General features: G+C 37.0%; 1 protein-coding gene across 3 annotated transcripts in view; it reads right to left on the bottom strand.

The window, feature by feature from the left end:
- CDH4 (cadherin 4) overlaps positions 1-26,628 on the bottom strand; it is a 1,236,924-nt gene that overhangs the window by 84,262 nt on the left and 1,126,034 nt on the right. For all 3 annotated transcript variants that reach the window (XM_074288750.1, XM_074288748.1, XM_074288749.1), the window contains one exon: positions 10,701-10,838. In XM_074288750.1, the coding sequence (XP_074144851.1) occupies positions 10,701-10,838 (138 nt within the window). The remainder of the gene's footprint in view (positions 1-10,700; positions 10,839-26,628) is intronic.

Here is a 26,628-nt window from a genome sequence, read left to right as displayed (position 1 = left end):
AGATGTGAGGAATACAATAGAAGGAAGAGTTAGAATGATTTCAAGATTTGGGTGATTAAAAGAGAAGAAATGATGAAATTAGGAAGAGGGGCAAAAAAGTAGCTGGATATGTAGGACTAATGTGAGAAGAGAAATGAGGATATAAAATGTAGATCTGCATAAAATTGATGGTTTGAATGCATTGGAACTAATGATAATGTCATTCAAAAAAGAGTAAAAAAAGAAACTGGAGATTTGGATGATCTGGCAATGGATAGACAAAGGCCCATCCAATAGGTTAGAAAAAAAAATCAGGAAAGGTCAGGAAAACCCAAAGCAGAGCCATGCTTGGGAGGAAGGGCTAGTCAACAGTGTCAACTGTAGCAAAGTTCATGGAGGATGAAAATTTAAAAGGGCCACTGGATATGGCAAGCAAGACATCATTGATAACTTTGAAGACAGTAAGCTAAGTTTATTGATGAAGTCAGAAACCAGAATGCAGAGTAGAGAAGAAGTGGAGATACTGAGTGTAGATATATTTTTTCCAATAGTTTAGTTGAGAAAATCTGGAAAGGTCTAAAATAATAGGACAGGTAGATAGACCTGGAGAGAATTAGGAAGAACTGAGTTCAAATTCTGACTCAGATATTTATAAATTGTATGATCCTGGACAGGGTCCACCTCTTTTGGCCTCAGTTTTCTCATCGATTAAATGAGGGGGTTAAACTCTCTGGCCCCTAAGGATCCTTTTAAATGGAAGGTATTATCCCAGCCTTCTCGAAAAGGGAAAGCAACCAGTGGATTAGGAATTTGGAGACCTAGCTTTTAATCCTGCTTTCCTAGCTATGAAACTTTGGACAAATTGGAGCTCAGTTTCCTCATTTATAAAAATTAGTTGATACTTCTACTGTTCCCTATTCCTGTTAGAACCCATTCAGAATTTTGCAATCAATTTAGGAAATTGCATTTTAGGAGAAGGTATTTTCAGAAAGATGGAAACATCTCCAGGGGAAGCCAACTAGAATGGTGTGTGTCTTAGAAACCATACTATGTAAGGACTGCTTGAAGAAACTGAAAATGTTTCACTTGGAAAAGAGAAGATTTAGGTAAGACATAATTATTATTTATCAAGTATCTTCAAGACTGTCTAATGAGACTTTTAATAATTCCACTCCTGGAACTCTTTCTCTCTTCATTTTTGCCTCCTGGCTTCTTTCAAATCTCAGTGAAAACTTCAATCTCTCCAAGAAGCCTTCTTCCAACCGCTTTTAAAGCTGAATCTTCCCTCTAGGATTATCTTCAATTAATTTGATCATATCTTGTTTGTACATAGTTGTTGGCATGTTATTTCCCCAGTTGAATTGTGGGCTCCTTGAGGGCAGGAACTGTTTGGATTTCTTTGTCTTTGTCTCTTTCTGTCTTTGTCTCTCTGTCTCTGTCTGTCTGTCTGTGAATAATAAAATTGGCATTTATATAGTACTTTCTAGGTACCAGGATTTGTGCTAAACCCTTTACAAATGCCTTCCCATTTTTGCCTTCACAGCAAACCAAGAAGGTAAGAGGTATTATTGTGCCCAATTTACAGTTGAGAAAACTGAGACAAAAAGATAAGTGACCTTCCCCAAATCACACAACTAATAAGTATTTGAGGCTAGATGTCAAGTTAAGCTTTCCTGACTCCACATCCAATGTTCTGTCCGTAATATTTCTATATTCTGCCTTGGGACTTTTTTTTGTGTCCCCAGCACTTAGAATAGAGTCTGGTACATAGCAGACATTAAATGCATGCTGGTTTACTTGACTTGTTTTGTTTGGCACAAATTGGAGCAAAAAGATAGAAGAAATAGGTAGAAACTGCAGTGAGACAGATTTCATTTTAATGCAAGGAAAAACTTCCTAGCACTGAGAATTGTCCTAACTATTATTAATATAGATTGCTTTTTAAAGTAATAAGTTTTGGACGTAGCTTGGTGGCACAGTGGATAGAGCACCAGCCCTGAAGTTAGGAGGAGTTGAGTTAAAATGTGGCCTCAGACACTTAACACTTCCTAGGTGTATGACCCTGAGTTAGTCACTTAACCCCACTTGCCTTGGGGGGGAAAAAGTAGTGAGTTCTCTATGGCTAGGGTTACTAGGTTGTACAGTGAATTGAACATTGAGTTTGGAATCAGGAAGACTCATCTTCCTGAGTTCAAATATGACCTCAGGTACTTTTTAGCTATGTAGCTAAGTTGCCCCAGTTCCTTATTTGTAAAATTACCTGGAGAAGGAAATGGCAAACTACTCCAGTATTTTTGCCAAGACAACCGCAATGGTGCTCACAAAGAATAGGACATGACTGAAATGACTCGAGAACATCTCCATTGCTAGAAATCTTCAAGCAGATGCTGGATGTTAACATGCTAGAGATATAGTAGAGGAGATTTCTGTTCATGTCAAGTTGGACTAGAGGCTCTCCAAGGTCACTCCTAAGTTTGAGATTCTGTAACTTCATGGTTAGATGACCTTAAGAATCATTTCCCATGATTTTGACTCTCCAGAGTTAGATGACGTGATCATTTGAAGGTTAGGGGAAGTTTTCTATAACCTCTACTGGCTAGGACTTGAGATCTCAGCCTTATCCAACATGTTTTCAATAGAGTGGCTACTGAGCTAACCATAGCCAAGTTAAAATAACTTTTAATTAACATTTAAGAATAGGAATCTGATCATGCAAATTCTTCTGAACTTTTTTTTTTTATAGCTGTGGCTGATTGTTCTTGATTAAACATGATAAAAATAGACTCAATATGTGTGCATGTTGATGTGGCTCTCCCTGTGCTTCCTGTTCTGCTCTCTCCCTCCTCCAGACCCTCGTTGTCACCCTCCCCTACTACACATTGTTTAGGAGCAGTCAAATACCTGTGTGAGATGTCTCTGGGGAAGAAGGTAGCAACATGAGCTAGCCTACAGTTATTTACAGTGCCTCCTATAATTACAAGATGCTGGCATGTGACCTAATCATGGGGAAAATTAATACTTGAGTTAAATCAAATAATCTCCCTGCCTAGAATGAAATTCCTATCCATCTCATATTCCTCCACTCCTATTTGCCTTTCATGTCTGATTGTAATAAGACTGCTCTTATAAATCCTCTCTTGGCCTATATCATGTGTGATGCTCTATTAAAGCTAGACCCGGGAAGTACATTACACATTATCCTCTTACATTTCAAAAGATGGCACTGCTTTTTCTCTGGGTATCTTATTTTATGCATATAAGATGGGGAGCTAGACTAAGGCTAACTGGGACAGGTGAGGGAGAAATTTTCATTCCCTGTACACATAGGAAAAGCTGTGGTGGCTAGCATTTTACTAGGCAAAAAACTACCAAAACTTGAATTTCAATTATTTCTTATAATTTCTATGTAGTAGCTTTGGGTTGAGGTAGGAATTAAGTGAAACAAAATAACACAACAAACAAAAGGTTGCTAGCAATGGTTATTTACCATTATTCCTGATTTTCCTGCTACACAGGGCTTTTGCAAACCAAATTTAGTTTCTCCTTTCACTTATTTATAGGTCTCCAGAAGGTATGGTGCCAAAGATATTGTTTCTTTTTCTCCCAATATAACCAATAAAACAAAACAAAACAAAACAAAAAAACTACATCTATATCTATTTATATGTATATATGGATGGACACAGAGTACACATATATGTATACACAGATACATGTACATATACATATGTATGTGTGTATACATATTCAGGTATCTTTATTAAGTGATGGTGAGTGGGGGTGTGTGAAATTGTGTCCCCTTTAATCTGTAAAATAATCACTCTGGAACCTGTATCCCCTTTGATCTGTAAGAAGAAAGATTTAGAGTCTCAGGCCCTCCTGGGAAGCATATCTTCCCAGATAAATTAAATGGCATCATTCAATTGGAGATCTCGGGCAAATCACCCCTCACTGATCTTTTGGAGGTATTGACCCTTTTCAGGAAATTCCAAATTTAGGAGGCCTTCAAAGGGATTTTCATTCAATTGGGAGATCTGGGTCTGATACTGAGTGGCTTGAAACTCCTAGTATCTAGGCCTGGGAGCATTGGCTTTCTTTTCAACTTGAAACCTGAACCTCAGACTTCTATAAAGGACAATCCTAAACTTCATATTTTTGCAAAATGTCTGAAGTAGGATTATGCCTTGTCCAGGAACCTCTCTCCTTGGAACCTCTCTGCCTCCCAAGACTCCTGCCCTCTGTGAGAGACCGTCTTCTCACTGGAAAACCCCCTTTTTATTTCTCTGCCAGGACCGTGTCACTCAGAAGTCTATCTTCCCAGCAAAGCTGGCTTCTGCAGTGCCAACAATAAACTTCCTTTTTGCCAAGTCAAACTTTTCAGGTTTGTGAATTCTTTCAGTTGAACCTGCACTCACCAGAAGGGGATTCTCACACCTCAACTCTCTGCACTGCCACTAACTGCATCATTGGGAGCATAGATTTTAGAGCTGGGAAGCATTTAAGGAACCATCTAATTTAATACCTCTATTCTACCAATTAGTATCCCTATTCTACCAATTAGGGAACTAAAACAAGAGAATTTCTTCAGTCTCTTCTCTCTGCTTCCAGGCTCTTTCTTCTCCAATCCAGTTTTCATATAGTTGCCAAAGTGATACTTTTAAAAGGCAGGTCTGATTAGTCCACCATCCCCTTCAATCTTCAATGGTTCCCTATTTCTTTCAGGATAAAATACAAAAATCTTTAGCTTGGCAGTTAAAACCTTCCTGACAATTTACACAGGTTTCTAGTTTTATTTCATATCACCTTACTTTACATACTCTCTATTCCAGTCAACCAATCAATTAATTATTTCTCATGCAACTCGTATCCTTTACTAGGATAATAAGGAAACCAGCCTCACACTCTCCTCAACAACTCCCCTATCCTAAGGCTGCTACTTATTCTGGGACAGCCCAGAGTGGCTCACTTCTTGAAGCAATAGAGGAACTAGTGAGGTCTGAGTTTTTCCACAAGCAATAGTCGGGTAAGTCTGACATGTTTGATTTCTATTTCACCTGTGCATTATGCCCGGAATTGAATCCTTATTTATCTTTGCTTCTTAGAATGTCTAGCTTGTTTCATTTTTTAAAATAAAAAATTATATATGTATACATATAATATTAATATCCACTATTTCATTAACCTATTACAAAAAATAAAAAGAGGGGAAAATGCAGTTATCTAAAACCAATCAACACACAGAGCAGATATAGTATTCCATATCCATTTAGCTTTTTTCAAAGCACAGCTCAGATGCCATCTCTTATTTTTCTGGATTCCTTGATTCCTTCCTCTCCACCTAGTTAAGCATTCTCTCTTAAAATGCTCATCACTCAATGTCTACTTTGTATTTACTTATGCATGTATTTTATTGCCTTTCCACCCTCCCCAGTAGAATGTGAACTCCTTCAGGTCAGAGACTTTTAATTTTTTTTGCCTTTGTATTCTCAACACGAAGTACAGTGCCTAGCACATAGTAGGGGTTCAATATGTTTTTGTGGAATTAAATTGAGTCACACAGATAATAGAGTCACATAAAATTTTAGTCCTATGACTCCAAGTCATCCTAATATTTTCAAAGGGAAGTTAATAATATTCAGTGTTGCCCGTTTAATAGAGTGAAATGTGTATTCAGGACACTTGTATATTCCCTGTCCTCCCACATTAAATAAGACAGACAGCAGTCTATCAGGTGCTTATTCTTCAAAAGCAAACACTGATTTGTCTGTTCTCCAAAATATGATTCATTTATCCCTCCTATCTTTCCCTTCATTATATCTCTGTCCACCCAGCACCCTGGAAGAATAATAACAACAAAGTGATTACAAGTGAATACTACAAAATCCTGTCATCCCATGTAAGAAATATGAATTTTCCACTTTTTTCACTAGTGGCTCTGTTCAGTTTCAAATCAAAGAAATGTCACCCTCCCCTTAGATAAGTTGATCATCTGAAATCTCATCAAACAGATAGACTTAGTTTTTGATATTCAAAGTTTCTCCCATCTGACTGGAGGGCTGGAGGGTGGAGAAAAAAGCCTTCAAGAGAAGACTTACAGACCTGCCTCACTTAAATCCAAATCACTTGCAGGTCAGGACATTACCTTTTTCAATGTCATGGTCCTCTTCAGAATGAAGGAAGAACAACAGATCTTTCCAGGTAACTCCATTTTCCATCAGGAGTTCTGCTTGGTTTTAATATTCCCTCAGAAGCCCCCATCTTTTCAGTTTCTTTTTATTATATCCCCCCATTAGATTGTAAACTCCTACAGAGCAATTATTGTCCTTTTTAAAAATATCTACAGCACTTAGCACAGTGCCTAACACATAGTAGGCCCTTAAATGTTTCTTGAATTAAACTGAAAAAGAGCCTTCCAAAACATTACAAATATCAGACTTTTTGGAACAGATTTATTAATTCTATTGTACTTTCCTCTTCCCTTTGTATACTTTTATTATAAAGGTTAGCTTTCTGGGAGAGGGAGGGGGTGGTAATGCATTGGGAAATAATAGCTGTTATAAAAACAAACTACAACAATAAAATTTTATTGTAAAAAAAGATTTTGGTTCTGGAGTCAGAGGCAGAGGAGTCATATTGCCTTGTAGATTTCTTTCTTAGATTCAGTATTTCTCAGTATCTCTGATTTTATTCTCTTTAATTTCTTCTTTAGCCCCCCTCCCTAAGTCTTCCCTTGCCAAAACCAAATGATGAAAACAAACCTGGTAAAAGCCTAGGCTTGGGCACGAAAGTAACTGAGAAGTTACTGTTGCCCTAGAGACAGGCCTGTCATCTCAGAAGGAAAAGCAAATTCATTTCTTTCTTACCAATGACAATCTCCCATCCTCACAGGTCTGCTATAATTTTTCTTTCTTACTTCCTGCTAGGCTAGAACATTTTCCTTGGGGGTGAGCAGCCTGACAGTGGAATCAAGAAAAGTCAGCAAGGACCAAGAGTTGCGGATGGGAAGGGAGAGGGACTATCTGCAGGGAGCCCAAAGAACTCTCCCTTTGAATGACAAGGAATTAAGAACCCCTGAAGGGGATGAGCTGGTGTGCTTCACCAGGGAAGAAAATCCTCATTTCCTCTCCTGCTGTCCTGGCAACTTTCCAAGTGTAGCCCCCCCCCCCCTTTTTTTTTTTTTTTATAATGAGCTGAATGCTGTTTTGCTTTTGTATCTGAAATGTGGATTTTTGAATGTGGATGGCATTTGTTCTTGAATCATCACATTTTAACCTCAAAAACTCAATGAGTTTCAGTGCAGTGCCAGTTTGTTTTTTATTTTTATTTTTTTCTGGGCCATTTCCCAGGGCATGAAAATGCATTTCAGGCCCCAAGAAGGCTAAGAAGTAGAAAGTGTAGAAATCTTGTTCAGCTCCGTCTCATTATTTAAAGTGAATTAACAAGCGGAAACTTTTTACCTGTGCCAGTCATGGGGAAAAGGCCCAGATGGGATTTCTGTACCTGCCTGAGATGAGATTCTATTGCCCTCTGGAATAAATTAGAGGGGTCACTTTCCATAAGGCCCCAGGATAATGGCCCAGTAAATCCCCCCCCTAAATCCCCCCCCCCATTTAAGTTATGCCCTCAGGGATCTCAGCTTTAAGAAGTCAATCCTGCTTTAGAGGAAAAGCAAATAAAAAACACATCTTCAAGTAGGGGGAGATCAACATTTTCCAAACCATTTAACTTGATTCTCTGGCTGATTCCACTTTTATGTGTCTGATGCAAGCTCAGACTGAGCTTCTCAGAGCTAGCTTTATGTAAAAGATTAGTCTCCCATCCGCCTTTTCTCCTCCCACTCTTGAAAGCCTCAGGTGCTGGGGCCAGGATGGACAACCCCTCAGGCTGCCTCTGTTTTGGGGGATCTGAAGCCAACTCCAGAGGAATCTCAGGGTTCCACAACTGGATGATTCACCATTTCCCCACTAGATGGCATTCCTTTTTCACTCAAATGCTTAACAGAAGACAGTGTTGTCACAAGGCATCCAATGACGGGTTCACACCTGAGACTTCGATAGTACCCTTGCCCACCACATTAAGGTATACACAGTTTTTGTGCTCTGGGTAGGATAAATCTTCCACACATCACATGTAGAATTTAATATTTTATTTGGGGAAACTTCTTCCACAAGAAATTCTAGAACTTCTCCAAGAAATAGAGATTAAAGTTGCAAGGAAATGTGGAATAATAAAAAAAGAAAAGAAAGATTCAGAAAACCTACTCCAATGTTTACTAATTAGTCAATAAACACCCATTAAGCATCTACTGTGGCCTAGGCATTGAGGATACAAAAAGAGGCAAAAGAGTTCCTATCCTCAAGGATCTCGTGATTTTTTGGATGGGTGGGACAAAAAGCAAACATACATACAAACTACATATAGAATAAATAGGAAACAGTTAACAAAGAGAAGGCTGTTAGAATTAAAAGAGGCTGCAAAAGGCTTCTTATGGAAAATCAGACTTTAGTTGGGACTTGAAAGAAGCCAGGAAACTAAGAGGAAGAGATGAGAAAGGAAAACATATGAAAATGGACAGCTCTCTTTGCCTCTTTGAACCTCAGTCTTTTCCTCTGTAAAATGAGGCTAATAATACTAATACTCCCTGACTCATTGGGCTGTCAAGAGAAAAGTACTTAGTAAACTACTGAGATGTGAACTATCATTAGTACTAACTACCACCCCCACTACTGCCACCATTACTACTGTTGTTTTTGCTCAATTGTTTCTGCCATGTCTGACTTATTAATCTCATTTGGAGTTTTCTTGGAAAAGATACTGGATCAGTTTGCCATTTCCTTCTCTGGCTCATTTTGCAGATGAGGAAACTGAGGTAAACAGGATTAAGTGACTTGCCCAGGGTCACATAACAAGTGAGTATTTGAGTCTGAGACTGAGTCTCAAAGAAGTTAAATCATAGATTTTGAGCTAGAAGGAAGCCATCTCGGCCAAATACCTCATTTTATAGATAAGGAGAATGAAACCTAGAGAGATATTTCAGTTTGTCCAAGGTCATAGTAGTAATAATTGACAGGAGTTTTGTTCAAAGCCAGGTCTTCTCGTTCCAAAACCTGTGCTCTTTTCTTTTAACCAAAGGTCACACAAGTCTTAATGGGACACTGGATTCAAACCAACATTTTCCTCCTTCTTTCTTTCTTCTTCTTCTCCTCTTGTTTCTCCCCCTCCTCCTCCTTCTTTTGATCCTCCTGACATTACCTGCCATTTGGCAAATTTACTGACTCAATTTCCCCAACTATAAAATGGTGGTGTTGGACATGGACTCCTGGTAGAATGTAAACTCCTTACAGGAAAGGGTTGCTTCATTTTTGTTTTTGTATCTCCAGTGTCTAACATATAGTTGAGTGGTTAATTCTAGTTCTCTATCTTATCCAAAAGAGCTTTGCGCCCTTTAATCCAAAACTTTGAACTTACTTTCCACAGATGAACCATGAGGACCATGGAATGTTAGCTCTTTGAGAGCCTTCAGGTGAGACTCCTACTTTTACAGAAGGCAAATTGAAACTGAGTAAGCTTGCATGATATTTCTTATGGTCACATAGCTAGCAAATAGCATGTAGATACGCAGGTGTCTTGTAGCCCACACAGTGCTAGGCACATAGTAGGCACTTAATAAATTTATTGACTGACTAAACATTTCTCTATAACCTTATCCTCTTTTGCTAATTGCTCTTTGATGTAGCTAACTATCCAGTACCATGGCCATGGAGGTTTGCTAAATATTCAAGATCAATCTATGTTTTCTTTTTCCTCTATCCCTACCTTTCCTATTTTCCAGACTATATATTATTCTGGAAATATTATATAATATATATCACTATCAATATATATCACAATTTATACCACTAAATATATTATGATATATTATAATATTTATATCATTGATGGATTATACAGATGTCTGATTATCATCTTCTGTAAGAAGTTTGTTTTGGGGGAATCTGATTCCCCCAGGTCCCAGGCAATAGATCAGGGCAGGAGGCAGAGAAACAGGGAAAAACATGATCTGCCTGATCAAAGGGTGGCAGATTCTGAAGGTTAAAGAAACCAGCGAGCAGGCATCAGTCTCCTGCAGTTTTTCTTGGCCAGCTAGCCAGCCAGAGGACAAATCCTGGAGAGGTAATTACCTTTCTATGAATATGTGGATAAAATTCCACTGGTCAGAGTTCCCCCGCGTCTATCCTATGCACTCACAGAGCCCCACAAGCGCAGAACTATCACGCTCCGTGGATAAACATTGTGTGAGATGCTCATTGCTCCGGCAAACCAAACATCACCACTCAAACTATTTCTGCTTCTGAAACAGTATCCAAGCCACTCCATCCCAGGAACAACTCCAGTCTCCAGCCATCCTTCATGGGTGACAAACGCCACAAGGTTGGCTGCCAATCCCAGCAAAGCGTCCGATCTGCCTGGCCCCAATCAGATCGTCGTCTCCTCAGCCCCGGCTCCTACTCCCCTCCACGCTGCGGAGGTACTGGTGGCCCCAGAGTTTTGCTGCTTCATGAATCATTCTCCTTCCTTGTTCCAAGTCTTTGTTATACTGTTATCTATCAAGTCCCTTCTATCTGCCAAACAGGGAAACAGAGACAAGCCATATCCAACGTCCATGAATAACAAACACAGAGCTCATCCATGCATCACTGCGCTGATGGATTGGTACTTACAGTGCTCGTGGTGAATTCGGGCGGGTTGTCATTCACATCTGTCACTGTAATGATGGCTGTCGCCGTGTTGGAGAGGCCGTAGTTAAGATTTCCTTCCATATCTGTGGCCTGAACGATGACTGTGTATTGTTGAACTTTCTAGAAAGAAAGGGGGGGAGGGGAAATCCAATCAGTCCAGTTTCATTTCGTTTGCTAGTGTTGAGCTTTCACATGGAAAAAATATTCCATGGAAGGGGCTCAGGAAAGACATTTCTTGTTCATGGAGTTTGACCTAAAAGTCTGGAGGTTCTCAATAAGCCTCTCCCTGTTTAAATTTCCTTTCTGAAGGACAATCTCATTCATTTGGGGAGGGGAAGAGAAGGGAATATGCATTTATATAGTACCTACTATGTGCTAGGCACTGTGCTAAGTTCTTTACAAATATCTTATTTGATTAATTGTAGTGAGTAAGGTCAAGGTATGGGAAGCACAGTATACAGTATGCTGGGTAAGAAGTGTATGCTTAGATATATCACAGATTAAAGCTAGAATACCAAAAGAAGTCTGGAAACCGAGTGGTGAACACCGAGTGGTGAACACTGTAGAACTCAGATTTTGTATTCTCTTTGAAAAAGTCTCAACAACTTAGCTGATTTTATTTTTTTTTTTGAGGAAATCAGAAAAGTTAGGTAGAAAATCTATAGTTATTGTCTTGGGAATTCTCTGAAAGAAATGTCCTTTTTGGTTTTTAAGCCTGTCCAAATTCAGGTCAGAAATGTAAAAGAAAATAGAACCCTAAAACAAATAAACAAAAAAACCCCAAACCCCACAATCCCCTACCAACTCCCAAATATCAACCTGCCCCCTTTTCTTGCAGGTGCAAACAGCCAAGTACAATTTCTGTTTGAAAACTTCATCCTGAAGGAGCAGTTAGCATTCAGGCACAGGTGTGATTTTTAAAAAGCAAATAAACCTTGATGGAATGAAAGTATTTTATTAGGCATTGAAGAATTCTTACTTTTCCTCTCCTTCTAATCCTCACTGGGAGTACATTAGGACTGCATTTCCATCTCAGCTCATAAGATCTAGCTTTTTCCACATTTCTTTTCCAGACTAATGGTTGAAAAATGAGTCTGGTCAACCTTGGATTTGAGCTCATAATGGACCAAAGGGCTGGATTTTTCTGTAGCACTAAAGAACCAAGGTGTCTTCTAAATAAAAGCACCTGCATATCAATATATTTTTCCTTCTCCTTTATTTTCCCAAATCATTTTTCAAAGAGAAATTTAGGATTTGGCAGAAGAGTAACTCCAAGTTGGTTCTGTCAAAGGATAGGACTCTCCCCTGCTGTGGAAATATCTCTCAGTGAATAATATTTGACCTCCAAGGAATTAGGGGAGCAGGGTGCTTCCCAACCACTTTAACTCTCTAATCCCTATGAACTTGATATAATATAAACACCAATAAATGTCTGGGCTAACAGGGTCCTGTGTTAGGTACTGAAGAGAGAAAAACATGAGCAGCAGACAGTTTCTGCCCTCAGGAATCTTAGCATCTCTGGGGAGAAACCTGATTTATACTCTTTTCATATGCTTTATGCTCAGGACAAACTAGAGGATTCATCATTTTCTCTCTTTAAAAGTTACCTTCATAATATGTAGTATGCCAGAACTTAACCACAATCTCTACCTGTTAAAGTCCTTCCTCCTTCCCTCTCTTCCTTCCTCCCTCTCTCTTTCCCTTCCTCCCTCCCTCTTCCTTCCTCCCTTTCTCTTCCTTCCTTCCTTCCTTCCTTCCTTCCTTCCTTCCTTCCTTCCTTCCTTCCTTCCTTCCTTCCTTCCTTCCTTCCTTCCTTCCTTCCTTCCTTCCTTCCTTCCTTCCTTCTTTCCTTCTTTCCTTCCCTTCATTTTAATGATATCTTTTGTGATATCCAATGTTTAATGACATCAGATATTTAGTGATATCTGGTTTTGCTTTACAGTACTTTGAATCAATTCAAACAACTCTCCTAATTTTTCTTGAAATTACTCATATTTGATTTTTTTTTTCTTAAGGTGCAATAACATTTATATTTATATACCACAATTTGTTAAACTATTCCCCAAATGATGGCTGGAAACACATTTTATTTCTATTTTTATCTATCTATCTATCTATCTATCTATCTATCTATCTATCTATCTATCATCTATCTATTTATCTACCTACCTATCTATCTTTTTATTAATTTAGGTTAAAAAAGTGCTGTGATGCAGCTTAAAAAGGAAGTCACTACAGTGGATAGAGAACTCAACCTGAAGTCAAGAAGACCTGATTTCACATCTATCCTTGGACATTTCCTAGTTGTGAGATACTGGGCAAGTTACTTAATTTTTCTTATTCTAGATTTCCCCATCTATTAAATGGGGATAATAACAACATCTATGTCTGAAGTTTGTTGTGAGGATCATATGAAATAATATTTGTAAGTTACTTTGCAAAGCTTAAATACTTATAAATACTACTTATCATTATTTTTTCCTATAAACATCTTATATAAATGTATGTATAAGTATATGCATGAATATATGTTTATATATATATACACACATACACACACACATATGTGATCTTTCTTTCTGTCTTTGACTTCCTTGGAGTATATTGTCAGTAATGATATCTCTGGGTCAACTTAAATGAATTTAAGTTTGTTCTTTTTGCATAATTTCGGAAAAGTTTAGATTCACAGCTCCACCCAAAAACACATTAGTATGCTTGTTTTCTTTTTGGGGGGAGATATAATCTCCCTGTCTTGCAGGCTAGAAGTGCAGAAGTCACTCATGGGCTTGATCCACCACTGATAGGACTGAGTCTATTTCATTTTTGACCTGGAATGGTTCATCCCTTCTTTAGGAAGTTTGGTGGCCTTCCACTATTAATTAGTTACCATACTGGTGCTAGACTTAGTGAGGGTACTTGACTAATTTTGACCAATCCATTCAGAACTTGGAATCTTTAAAGAACTATCAATATCAACCTTGTCAACAGAAAGATTATAGACATGTGCCACTATATGAGTCTAATTAAATAGTTTGCCATTCTGGCTTATTTTGGAGGAGAAGCCCAATAGTTCTTTTAATGAACATTTCTCTTAGGAGTAATTTAAAGGAAACTTTCCTGTGCTTGGCAGAGTGGTTAATAAAGTAGTTAAAGCAGTTAATAAAGATTTGTTGACTGACTGTAGATAGTTTGCAAATTCTCAGTAAATTATATCTTCCCATTTTTCACCTATTTGTCTCTTCCTCACGTTTCTCATAGTATTTGCATTCATTGCATCCTACTTATCATCATTATTTGTACACAACACTCTTCCTCTCACAAGATTGTGGATTTTTTGGAAGTGGGATCTAGGTCTTTTTTGTGCTTCTAGCACTGAGTACAGGACTTTGTCTCAGGTATCTTCCATCTGTCCTACTGTGCAATATAGTAGGAAGAATTCTGGGTCTGGAGTCAGGATAATCCAATCTTCAAAATTCACTGACTGTATGACTGAGAAAGGAATCATTCAGTAATGATGACACTGACAGATCACTTTGGAATGTACTAAGAATTTTGACTATATGATTTTGTCTGAACAACATAACAAACTAGCATAGCTGTTGTTATCCCCCACTTTTTTTTTGCAGATGAGGAATCTGAAAATGAGATTGATTAAAGGACCTGCAGCTAGGAAGTATTGAAAGCAGTTTCAAGTTTCCTAATACCGTATCTATCATGTGAAGTAAGTTCCTCTTGTGGCACTCCTAAACTTTCTTTCAGAGTCTCAGTTTATTCATCTGTAAAAGAGAGATAACAATATTCACCTCTCAAGATTATTTTGATGAGGTAATGAGATTACATACATAAAGCATGTTGGAAACTTTAAAAATGCTACACAAGGTGCAGCTATTCTAATCTATTCCATTCCAAAGTGGAGTAGAAGTTCAAAGGATAGGTTGATTTATATGGGGTGAAGGATCAGAGAAAGTTACATGAAAGTAGATGGGCTTTATATAGGCCTTTAATAATTGGGAAGACTGGGAAAGGTAGATAGAAGTAAAAGTGAAGGAGAAGTCATTCTGGTGAAAATATAGGTATAAAAACATGCATGATGGGCTGAGGGAACAATGTGCAAACCAGTTACAGAGATGTTTTCCTGATTTCTCTTCTATGCAATGATTCATCAGTCTAATTATCACTCATTCCCAGTTCTCATTCTCCACCCATGTAATATTTCTGCCTTCTTATCACCTTTGATCATGATCCTATCTCCATCTCAAATGTAATTCAATTTTTAAGTCTTAGTTCAAGACTTAGATCCTCCAGGAAGTTCTCCCTGTTTGGCTATGATCCACAACAATTACATTCTTTTTTAAACTTCTTTTAAAAAAATTCCTATTGCAGGTACACTCAGGGTAACACAACTTTCCCCTCTGTTCTCTAAACTGTTCCTTATAGCTGCTCTTTCTCCCTCATTCTTTATCAGTTGCCATGTCTTGTTTACTCTCCTTCCAAACATCTCTTTATTGCATTGATCTTAGGATAAATTTCAAATGCCTAAGTCTGACATTTAAGGTTCTCCACTTACCTAAACTCCTACCTATTTTTTTTTTTTTTTTTTTGGTGCTATGAGTTATTCTTTCAAATCTCCAATTTTGTGCATTCACATAAGCCATCCCCATGGCTGGAATCTTTCATCTTGATTATGTCTCTCAGGATCCTTGACATCAGAATCATCATTGTCTCAGTAAAGCCTTTCCTTTTCTCCCCTCACTGCTCTCTCTCCTTCAATTCAACTTGCATTATGATGACAACAGAAAGACTTCAAGTCTATCATCCTCTCTACTATGTTATTTTTGATACAGGAAGCATATAAATGAGACCTACTAACTGTGTGACCTTGGACAAGTCACTTAATTTTTGTTTTATTTTCCTCAGTTATAAAGTGAGGAATATATTTAACGGCCTAAAAATCACTGCAAAATCTAAATTTAAGATCCTATATTTTCTCCAGTAGGTTATAAATTCCTTGAAGATAGGAGCTATTTTGTATTTGGCTTTGTGTCCATAATGCCTATCATAGTACCCAAAGTAGATGCTAAATACAGCTTTCTGATTGGTAAATTAATACAATGAGTACACAGGCCCACAGATATAGGGATACACAGTAAAAGATATAGTTACTGATTTGGTGTGGTATTCATAGAAGTAGGACACATTCCAAATTGGTGGGATATTTTGCACCAATCAAGAGGTTTTTGGATGAAATGACTAAAACTCTTTATGTGGAGAAAGAATAATAAATCAATAATGTATCTAGCTCTCTTACTAAGATTATATGTAGATTTTTGTCTTGTCCAAAGAAAAGGATCCTGGGTTCAGAGAAAGCCATAGAGATCATAGGATTTAAGATCAGAAGAGATTTTAGAAATCATGTAGTCCAACCTTTTTCATTTTCTATATGAGGAAAAAGAGGTTAAATAAGAAATAATTGGGAAAGTCAGACTATAACAGGCTCTATTTACCATACTACATTTCCCAAGTTGCTTATAATCACTTAAGTTTCTTCTTTTGTATCTGGATGCCAAGTTAGGCATTGTTCACTTGAGGTTGAGGAAGAAATACATTTTGTGGTTGGATAATTTCTACTGCTTGCCCCTACAAAGTAGAACCCCAAGTTCTTATTGATCAGTTAATGAGCTCTGGGAACTACTTATGTGGAATGAACTTTCAAAAGTGCTAGATTAGAGAACCTCAAATTAAATAGCCATATTCAGTTCTGCAAAATTGTACTGATAAGAAACTAAATGTATAGAAAGATAAATAACTCTCCTTTTTCTTCTACTAACCTATTTCTGGAGTACATTTCACTTAAAGACAGAAGGTATTGTCAGTGTGTTGGTCCAGCCTTATTAGAGGGTCATTAATTAAATCTTATTTTTACAAAGATCTCAGAAAACATTATTTCATGTTCCTCATATTACAGATGATGAAACCAAAGTCCAGGGAAGGGGAATGACTTTTCCAATGAACAGCCAATTAGTAGGATATTCATGATTAAAATTCAGTTTTCTTACTCCCTGGTCAGTATGCCAGAATTATATGAGCACTGGCTGTAGGAAGTCTGTGATCTGTGATAGAGACATCAGTACTTTTATCTGTGAGCTCAACCAACTAGATTCTATTTCCAGTGACACAGATTGTAATATAATTATGTGATTCCAATCTAGTGTAATTCCAATCCAATAATGGCTATGAATTCCTCTCCATATTCTCCTATAAATCATTCACAGGGACTAAAAACATTAAATGACTTCCTTTAAATCCTTTGCTATTGCATGTTTACCAATAAGGCTATCTATCAATTATCCTTCTTTAAATAGGCACATATGAAAAAAATAACTTGGGTCCCAGAAGGTATTATAACAGATGCAGCTATCAGTGACTTTGTAACATGCAATCATTGTTTAAGGATGGTTTCTGTGTCCAAGACTTTGAGTACCTTAATCTCCAGTGCATAAGACTTTTCTCTGGAATTTACATAGCATAGGGAAACACAAAAATAGATATATACAGGAAATCACCTAGGTATAATGACTCCCGAATGTCAAACTATTTTCTTATTTATTTATTTACTATTTCCCTTAGTTACATTTAAACCAATTATTTTACATTTTTAAAAAACTTTGAATTCTAGATTCTGTCCCTTATCCCCATCCCCTACTCCATTTAAGAAACTGCATGTGAAATTATGCATAACATTTCCATAAAAATCATGTACAACAATGTTTTACCGGGTTCTCCAGTTTTTCCATACTTGGCAACACACACAACACCACACTTGCATTATAAGTGCTGGTTTATTCTAGTCAGGCCTTAGTTTTCCCTGAAGATGCTTTTTATCCTTCCCAAAGGTAGCCAGCATCTCATTTGGAGGACAGGCTAATGCCTTCATTAGGGATATTAGAGATTTTTGCCTTCCTGCTTCCCAATTCAACTGTCCTGTCTCCCTGATCAAGGCAATATCATGTCCCTTCTACCATATTACACTGTTTCTATGAGATATCTCTCAATGTTTTCCTTGGTTGTGACCCTTACCTGGCTAATCTGGCATTTTGCCACATCACATGCTAGATCCTGCTGGTTTGTGGGAGCACTGACTCCTGGGATCCCATTATCACCTTTCTGGGATGCTACCCCACACTAGCTCCTCATCATGTTATACTAATTATCCTCTTAAGAGAACTCTCTAGAGGCAGGTATCAGGTGACTAGTAGTGGAGCTAGAAAAAAAACCCCACTATAGCTCACCTAATGAATTATTCCTGCAATGAGATTAATTAACTGGAGAGATAGGAAGTGTGGCAATCAAGATTTCTGGAAAAGTTGGGGGTGATGAGAAGTATGTGGGGAAGCACATTTACTGAATATTGAGAATAAGAACAATGATCAAAGTTAAAAACTACATAATAGACAATTAGCCAAGCAAGTATGCAAAAGCCAAAGTAAAATCAAGGCTATATTAATAAATTTCTAGATTCATAGGAACATTTACCTTATTTTGCCTGGACCTAGACCCACTACTCCATTTCTCGGCTCTCTCCTTGCCACTCCACTGAGCATATCCTCCTCACAAACCCCATTTACCTACCCCATTAGAAGCACTTAATAATTGCTTTTTTGATTCATCCATAATTACCCAAGAACTTTTACATTCTTTGTTTGATTTTCAATACAAGTTAATAAGAACTGGGAAGGTGAATATCATTCAATATCCTCATTTGAGCATAATGTGGAAACTGAGGCACAGAGAGGTTGTATAAATTGCCTAAGATCATAAATACCTTAATGGGAGAGATAAAGAAAGAAACCAGGTTTCCTGAATTTAATGTTAACAATATCCAATAACTGATGCTGACATTAGCTAGTAAAAAAAATACTATCTTTCCAGACAAAGAGTGAACATTATCTGCTTATTGTTAAAAATGCATTCATTTCAGTTTGGTGAGGAAATAGGGAGACACAAAGAAATAGTTAAAAGGTTAAACCAGTACAGAAAGCCATTATATGATTTGTAGTTTGGTCTTTCCAATGTGGGCCATGGGTGGAGGTGGGAGGGAATGTTCAGAGGCACAGACCTCAAGACCCCAAGAAAAATAAGATGTTCCTTTGTTTCCATCTATGGAAAGGCTAACAAGGCCCACCTCTAATTCCCAGTTCTCCTACACTCTTTCCAATTTCCTCTTTCTACTTTCTTTGTTGTCTGACCTTATCCACAGCCACTGGATCTGGAGGTCATGATTCACAGCTTTCTCCATTGAAGTGCTGGAGGACTACAGGGATTGCTCACAACACTAGTCTTACTTCTTTGCTACCAGCTGGGGACACAGAAAAATCAGGTTTGGGTTCATGTGAACACCAATTGTTAGGCTTGTGACCTTGTCATGCAGACTTGAATGTGAACTCTCAGCATTCCACGTAGCCTCTGGGGAAAGACTTGTTTTATCTGTGTGACACACCCACACCCATGCTGTGTGTACCAGATGTAGGCCATGTCAGCTCTCTTCCAGTTTTAGCTGACTTTGGTCTGTGGATCACTCATGGCAAACTCCCTCCCCTCAAGGAAAATTTCCACAGGTAAATCAGATCTTCTGAAAGAAGACCAGAGTTTAACTTTGAAAACATCTTTTTTATTTTCCTTCCAATTTTTTCTTACTTTGTACAAAATAGTGGTTATGTATGAAACATCCACCATGGGAGAAGTGCTTAGACTATACATTACCCGTAGTTGGTAAAGAAGATTCATTTCAGCTGTGTCCAATTCTTTGTGACCCCATTTGGGGTATTCTTGACAAAGATACTGAAGTGGGTTGCCATTTTCTTATCCAAATTATTTTACAAATAAAGAATTGAGGCAAATAACCTTGCCTAGGGTCACATAACAATTGAGTATTGGAGGCCAGATTTGAATTTAGGAATAAGTCTTCTTGATTCCAGGGCCAGTGTTCTATCTACTACGCTATCTAGCTGCCTTTCTTTCTATTATACCATATTGTATCCCCCAACTAGTATTTATTTAGTATCTATTATTTATTTATGAAGTATTTATTAAATACATATTTTATATATCTTCAGCATTGCAGCAAACTAGTCAGAAACATGTTTTAAGTAGTTGGGAATTTCAGCTCCTTTCACACAAATTCAAGTGGCTTTTTTTCTTCACTTCAGGTAAGACTGTTCTGACAAAGGTGTGGCTTCCAGTAGGCTATGAGATAAAGCTCATCTAAGACTTTTAAGTAAAAGTGGGCTTTAAGTAAAAAGTCCACAAAAACTCAACCACAATGAATAATTTTGCTAGTGTAAAGCCCCTTCCCCTCTCTTAGTCTCTATTTCCCCATGAATCTGTAAGTTCCCAAAGTACAGGTCAAGTTTCTGTTTATTACCCTTCCTCCCAGTGTAACTTCTCTCATCCTCAGAGCCAGTCTTTTTTTAAACTGCAGATCTGTGTTGGGAAGGACTTCCTTGGAATATATACAACCGCCTTTAATGGCAGCAGTGGCAGACTTGTTTATTGACCAAATGGAAAAGCTGGTTATTAGAAGGCAATCAGTGGGCAGGCACTGTGAGTTTCTCTTCTTTGATTAGGGAATAAATAAAGCATGGAAAGAGACAATCAAAGACACTCAATCCAAAATGTAGGAGTTAGGAATCTTAACATTTTTCCTGCCAAGTATTTCAGTATTCCTAGGAGTCAACATATTCTGGTGCATATGTGGAAACACTCTCATTTATATGGGAGCTGCTCATCCTGCAGACTCATTTACTTATACCCAAGAGGAAGACTAGCTTTAGTAGCTTAAACTTACTACTATAGCTGTGTAAGCCTATATAAACCAATGAACTTTTCTGGGCTTTTACTTGTGAAATAAAAAAGGACCAGATGATCTCTGTGGTCCCTTTCAACTTGAGATCTGTGATTTAGGAGTCTAGCTCTGCTCCTTATTAGCTATATGACCTCAGACAAGTCATTTAAACTTTCTGAGTCTGTTTCCTCATCTGGAAAAGGACGATAATTCTTGTACAACCTACCTCCCAGTGATATTGGAAGGAAAACGCTTTATAAAATTCAAAGTTCTATAGATTCACAAGTTGTTATCATTATTTGAAACGCTTAGGTCTTATTCATTTCTATTCTACTTAAATCATGGTGTGTTCTCTACGAGATTTCACCAGATATCTTATGATATGAATTAGGTCTAGAGCTCATGGTTTTCACTCCCTGATTTTAAATAAGGAAGGAAAAGAGAACCTTCTACTTATATCCAGTCACCCTTCAGTTGTAATTCAGTTCAATAATCATTTAATAAAATCCATATGATGTGCTGGATGTGGTACTAAATGTGGTGATGCAAAGACTAAATTAACAATCAAGGAGCTGACATTCTGCTAGGGGTGAATGGATACAAAACAATAAATGTAAAAATAAATAAAAATAAAATATATACACAATTATACAAAGTAAATTGGGGGTAAAGGAGAGAACACTAATAACTAATAATAAGAACTAGAGAGATCAGGAAAAATTTTCTTGCAGAAGGTAGAAATTGAAATGAGCATTAAAGGAAGCTAGGGATTCTAAAGTATGAATGTAAGGACAGAAAGAGCATTTCAGTTAAGGTGGGAGGGGCAATTTGTGGAGAGGTAAGTAAGTGGCACATAGAATATCACACATAATGGACTACAGGGTGGGATAACAAGTATTAATAGTCTAAGGAAGAGTCAAAAATGGGATTAATTTTCATCTTAGAGCAAATTCTATTTTGTCAGTGTCTCCTTGCTTCCTTCTGGGAAGTAACAGACCAACTCATCACAAAGAGAAGCCAGCAGTGGGAACACAAGAGAAAAGTGAATTTTTAATGAGAGGATAGTGAAAACAAAGTTCAGGGGCTCTGGGAGGTTATTTGGATGACTGAATATAAGTCCTGTCTTTGAGTCCTGGCTCTGCTACTTGCTAGCATATAAACTTAGGCAAATCATTTAGCCTTTCTTTGCTCATATTTAACATAAGACTTTTCAGTCTTTTTATCTATGTTGCAGGGTATACAATTTGAAGAGCACATATTTAGAAGATGATAACCCTTCCTATCCCAAAAAAGTCTAGGAATACCTGAAATGGACACTTCATTTTATTCCCAAGACCTGTGGATTTCCTCACTATTCATGGTCAGAAATCTACTGCCCTGACAACATCCCCTCTCTCAATACATCATTTAGCATGTTCTAATTATTTGTAGTTAATTAGTTATCAGGTTTCTCTGCATCAGACAAGCTGATTACTATGCTATCCAGGATGTAATTGGACTTGGACAGACCCCTTTACAACAGTGCTCTACCAGACAATTATCTGAAGTTGGAGAATAAAAGAAGTACTATGCTTAGTAAACTAAAAATGTTTGCCCTTTCCTTCTCCAGATCGGAGGTAAACAGGGTTAAGTGACTTGTCCAGACTTACATAGCTAGTAAGTATCTGAAGCCGGTTTTGAATTCAGCTATTCCTGAATCCAGGGCCAGCATTCCATTCATGGTGTCATCTAGCTCCCCCATATGTTCCCTGCATAGATGCCTCAGTACCTTTGGTACTTCAAGATTAAGCCCATTTTTCCCTAAGAGAGAACCTTCCCCCAGTTTGGGATATCAAGATGATGCAAAAACAAAAGATATTAATAAAAACATGATGTTGGGGATAATATGTAAGAAACCTAGAAAAATGTTGGGGAAGTTTTGAAAGGTTTGGTGCACTAAAAGGGAGAATATTATATATGGTTCTGGAGTTGTTAGGGAACCACTGGAGTTTATTGAACAGAAAGGTGACATGGTTAGAACTGCACTATTGGAAGCTAACTTTAGTAGCTGAGTGGAGGATGGATTAGGGGTGGAGGGGGACTTGTGGGATGGAGACTAATTAATGACTTTCAATCAAAGTGTGAGATATGAGGGCTGGCCTCACTGTGGTGATAGTATCAGAAGAGATAAAGGGGCATATACCAGAGAGGTTATAAAGGTCAAAATGACAGGACTTGGCAACAGATTGGATATGAAGATATTCAAGAAAGTGAAGAATTCAGGTTGACACCTTGTTGTAAGGCTGGTGACTAAGAGAATAGTGGTGTCCTTGATAATAATGGGGAAGTTTGGAAGGAGATGGTATATTAAATATATTAAGGCTAAGCTGATTGAAGTTCAGCTTAGAATCATTCTTTTTTTTTTTTTTTCTGATTGGACAGCACAGAACTAGCAATCAGACTACAATGAAATTAATGTAAAAGTCACACAGCGATTTTTCTTTTTTAAAATAAAATTTTATTGCTATCCTTTGTTTTTGCATCACCTAAATTTCTCCCAGAATCCTTCTACTTCCCATAGAACCATCCAATATAATAATAATGTTTTTTTTTAAAAGAGAAAAAAAGCAGAAAAACTGATGAATAAATACATTGAAAAAGTCTGAAAATATATTTAATATGTTGTGCTTGTGAACCACCACTGTAGATAAAAATAATAGAGAGGTATCTTATCACATATCTTCATTTTTTTTGTTTTTTTGTAATTTTTTTAGCATTTGCTTTTGATTATTTTGTGGTTGCTGTTCTTTTCATTTACATTATTATAAACATTGTATACTTTATTATCTTGATTCTGCTTACCTTACTCTGTCATTTCATGTGTTCCCATGCTTCCCTGTATTAATAATATTTGTCATTTCTTACAGGACAATACTATTCCATTACTTTCATAGGGACTTTTTTCTTATTAATGACTTCTGTGGGGCATAAGCCTAGTAATGGAATTTCTGGATCAAAGAATATAGGGTCATTTTACTTACTTTTATTAACATAATTCTAAGTTGCTTTCCAAAATGGTTGTACTTATTCATGCCTCCCCCAGCAAAGTTTTTATTTTCCTACAATCTCTTCAACACTGAGTATTCCTACCTTTTGTCATTTTTGCCAATTTGTTGGTTGTTTTGATTTACATTTCAAATTATTAGTGATTCAGAACATTCCTTCATATGCTTGTCAATAGTTTATAATTTTTTAAAGAATTTTTCATATGCTTTTATTACTTATATATTGGGGAATGACTTTTGGCTATATATATATATATATACATATGTATAAACATATATATATGCCCATGCACACACACATGTATGTATATTTGTGTATACATACATATATTCTCTTCAAGTAATATGAAAAATATTTATAGCAACTTTTAAAGACATAAACATATTATACATATATGTATATTTTATATATTTGAAAATTTTTATATAAAGATTTTTTTCCTATTTGACTACTCTTTTTATCCTAGATATATTTTGTTTATGCAGAAGCTTTTTAAAATTATGTGATCAGAATTATCTATTTATTTTTTATTATTGTCTCTAATCCTTGCTTTAGACTACATGTGCTATTGACCTAACCATTTTCAATGGGATTTTATTCATTGGCAAAGAAGAAAAAAATTGATACCTGCTCTTCGGCTCTTGTTTTAAACTACCCCCTGGGTCTATTGAGAAGGGAAAGGAAGACAATAAGCATTTTTAAAGCATCTACTATACCTTAAGTGTTTTACAAACATTATTTCATTTGATCCTCACAAAAGTCCTGGGAAGTAGGTGCTACTATTTTACAATTTTATAATTGTTAAAACTGTTTACAGTTGAAGAAACTGAGGCATGCAGAGGTTAAAGTGGCTTGCCCAGGATCACACAGGTAGTCAGTGTCTGAGGCTACAATGAAACATGGTTCTTCCTAATTCCAGGATGTCAGCACTCTATCCACAGTACCATTTGAAGGTTAAATGACTTACTTGAGATCATCTGGTACCTTTAATAAGAGGCAGGACTCAAATTCAGCTCTTTCTAAATCCTAGTCTGGTTCTCCATTCTATCTACAACCCCAGCTACCTATCTGAATTATTATTATTTATACATAAATCACCAATGTTTGGTTAGCCTGTTCCCCCTTGTTTTGAAGGTAAGAAAAATAATTTATCTTTATAAACAGTATGATTAAAAAAGTTTTTCTCCCTCATATCTGGATAACCATAGATTCTCATATTTATTTAATCTGAAGAGAGAGATGCTTAGAAATGGATAAAGAAGGTCAGCTTAAATTTTAAAATCTTTTTAGAATCCCACTCTTCTCCAAAGTCACTTCTGCTGAAAAACAATGGGTTGCTGATCAAGGGGGAAGAAGTAAAGTTCAAAGAATCTTTTCTCATGTCAGTAATACCCCTGAACTGACATATTTCTTCTCTTCTGACCCTGTTGCTCCTGGCTAAGGGGCTCCTCTCCAAAGAAAGGGGTATATAGAGCTTAGCCTGACCTCTGCTTTGGAGTGAATCACAGAATCAGCAACTAGGCTGCAGTGAAATTCATTAAAAAGTGATCTGGCTATTTTCAAGTTCAAGAAGAGAGAAGAAAACCTCAAGTTCATTGTCTCTTGGGTTTTAACTTTCTCCCTAAAGCTCAACATTTAAATTTTGCAGAACATCTATCAATAATGTACACCGGGCCTCTGGATGTCCTAGAAAAACTTCTGTACTTTCACAACATATGCCCCTTCATCAAGCTGAGTCTTTCAGATGGGGAACATTAACTTTTTCTACTGTCTTTCCAATCAGTACTGTGCTATTATTATCAACAACAAAAGGTATCTATTGAGTCTCAATCATGGACTGTTTCCACCAAGGGATGTACTTTACAAACTTTTAAGCATTATATGACAATGGTCCTTAACATCAGATAATGACTTGCAGGAGATGCTCTAGCCAAAGTCATATACTTTTCTGAGAGATTTGGACTAGATTAGGAGATCTTAACTTGGGGTCTATAAATTTATTTTTAGAAAATATTTTGATAACTGAATTTCTTTTTCTTAATTCCTAATAATAGCTTCTCCCCAATACATGCAAAAGTAATTTTCAACATTTACCCTTGCAAAACTTTGCATTCCAGATTTTTCTCCCTCTCTTTCCTCCATCCCTTCCCCTAGAGAGCAAGCAATCCAATATATGTTAAACATGTGTAATTCCTCTATCCATATTTCCACATTTATTCTGCTGCACAAGAAAAATCGGATCAAAAAGGTAAACATGAGAAAGAAAAAAAGCAAGCAAACAACAAAAAAAAAAGGTGAAAAGGCTATATTGTGATCCATATTCAGTCCCCACAGTGCTCTTTCTGGATGCAGATTGCTCTTTCCACAAGTCTATTGGAATTAGCCTGAATAACCTCATTGTTGAATTGATAACTACATTTCAATATAATTTGTTTCTTTTGTAAATTTATGTATTTTCTTTTATGCATTTAAAACTATTATTCCCAGAAAAGGTCCATAGGTTTTATTATATGACCAAAAGGGTCTACAATACAGAAAAGCTTAAGAACCCTCAGATTAGAGGATCCCCACAGCCCCTTCTGGCCTAAACCTTATGCCTTAAGATTGTTTAACAACTTGGCTGGCTACTGTCTCTCTACCCTTACTCCATACCCCTTGTTTCTGCAAGTTTGGGATTGCTTCATTTTGTTTTTGCATCCACAGAATTTAGCATAGTGCCTGATATATATATCAGAGTAGGCAATTAACAAATGGTTAGTTGATTGTTATTATTATTGTTACTTTTGACTAGATCCCAGATTTCTTTGATTTTTTTTTTTTTGGTAGAGGGAATTCCTGTTGAGGAATTTCCTCTGTGTGGTATAATGGTAGGGGCACTGGCTTCATCTGTGTGATTCTGTTCAAGTCACTTAACTTTTATAGATTTCAATTTCTTTATCAGTAAAATTATTAGGGAATCAGATGCCTAGACTTCTAAGATCTCTTCTACCTTTAAAGCTATGGTGATATTATGATCTTGATGAG

This window comes from Sminthopsis crassicaudata, chromosome 2 (genome assembly GCF_048593235.1).
Source record: "Sminthopsis crassicaudata isolate SCR6 chromosome 2, ASM4859323v1, whole genome shotgun sequence".
Lineage (NCBI taxonomy): Eukaryota > Metazoa > Chordata > Mammalia > Dasyuromorphia > Dasyuridae > Sminthopsis > Sminthopsis crassicaudata.
The sequence above is the reverse complement of the archived record's forward strand: the minus strand, read 5'-3'. Positions and strand labels throughout refer to the sequence as shown.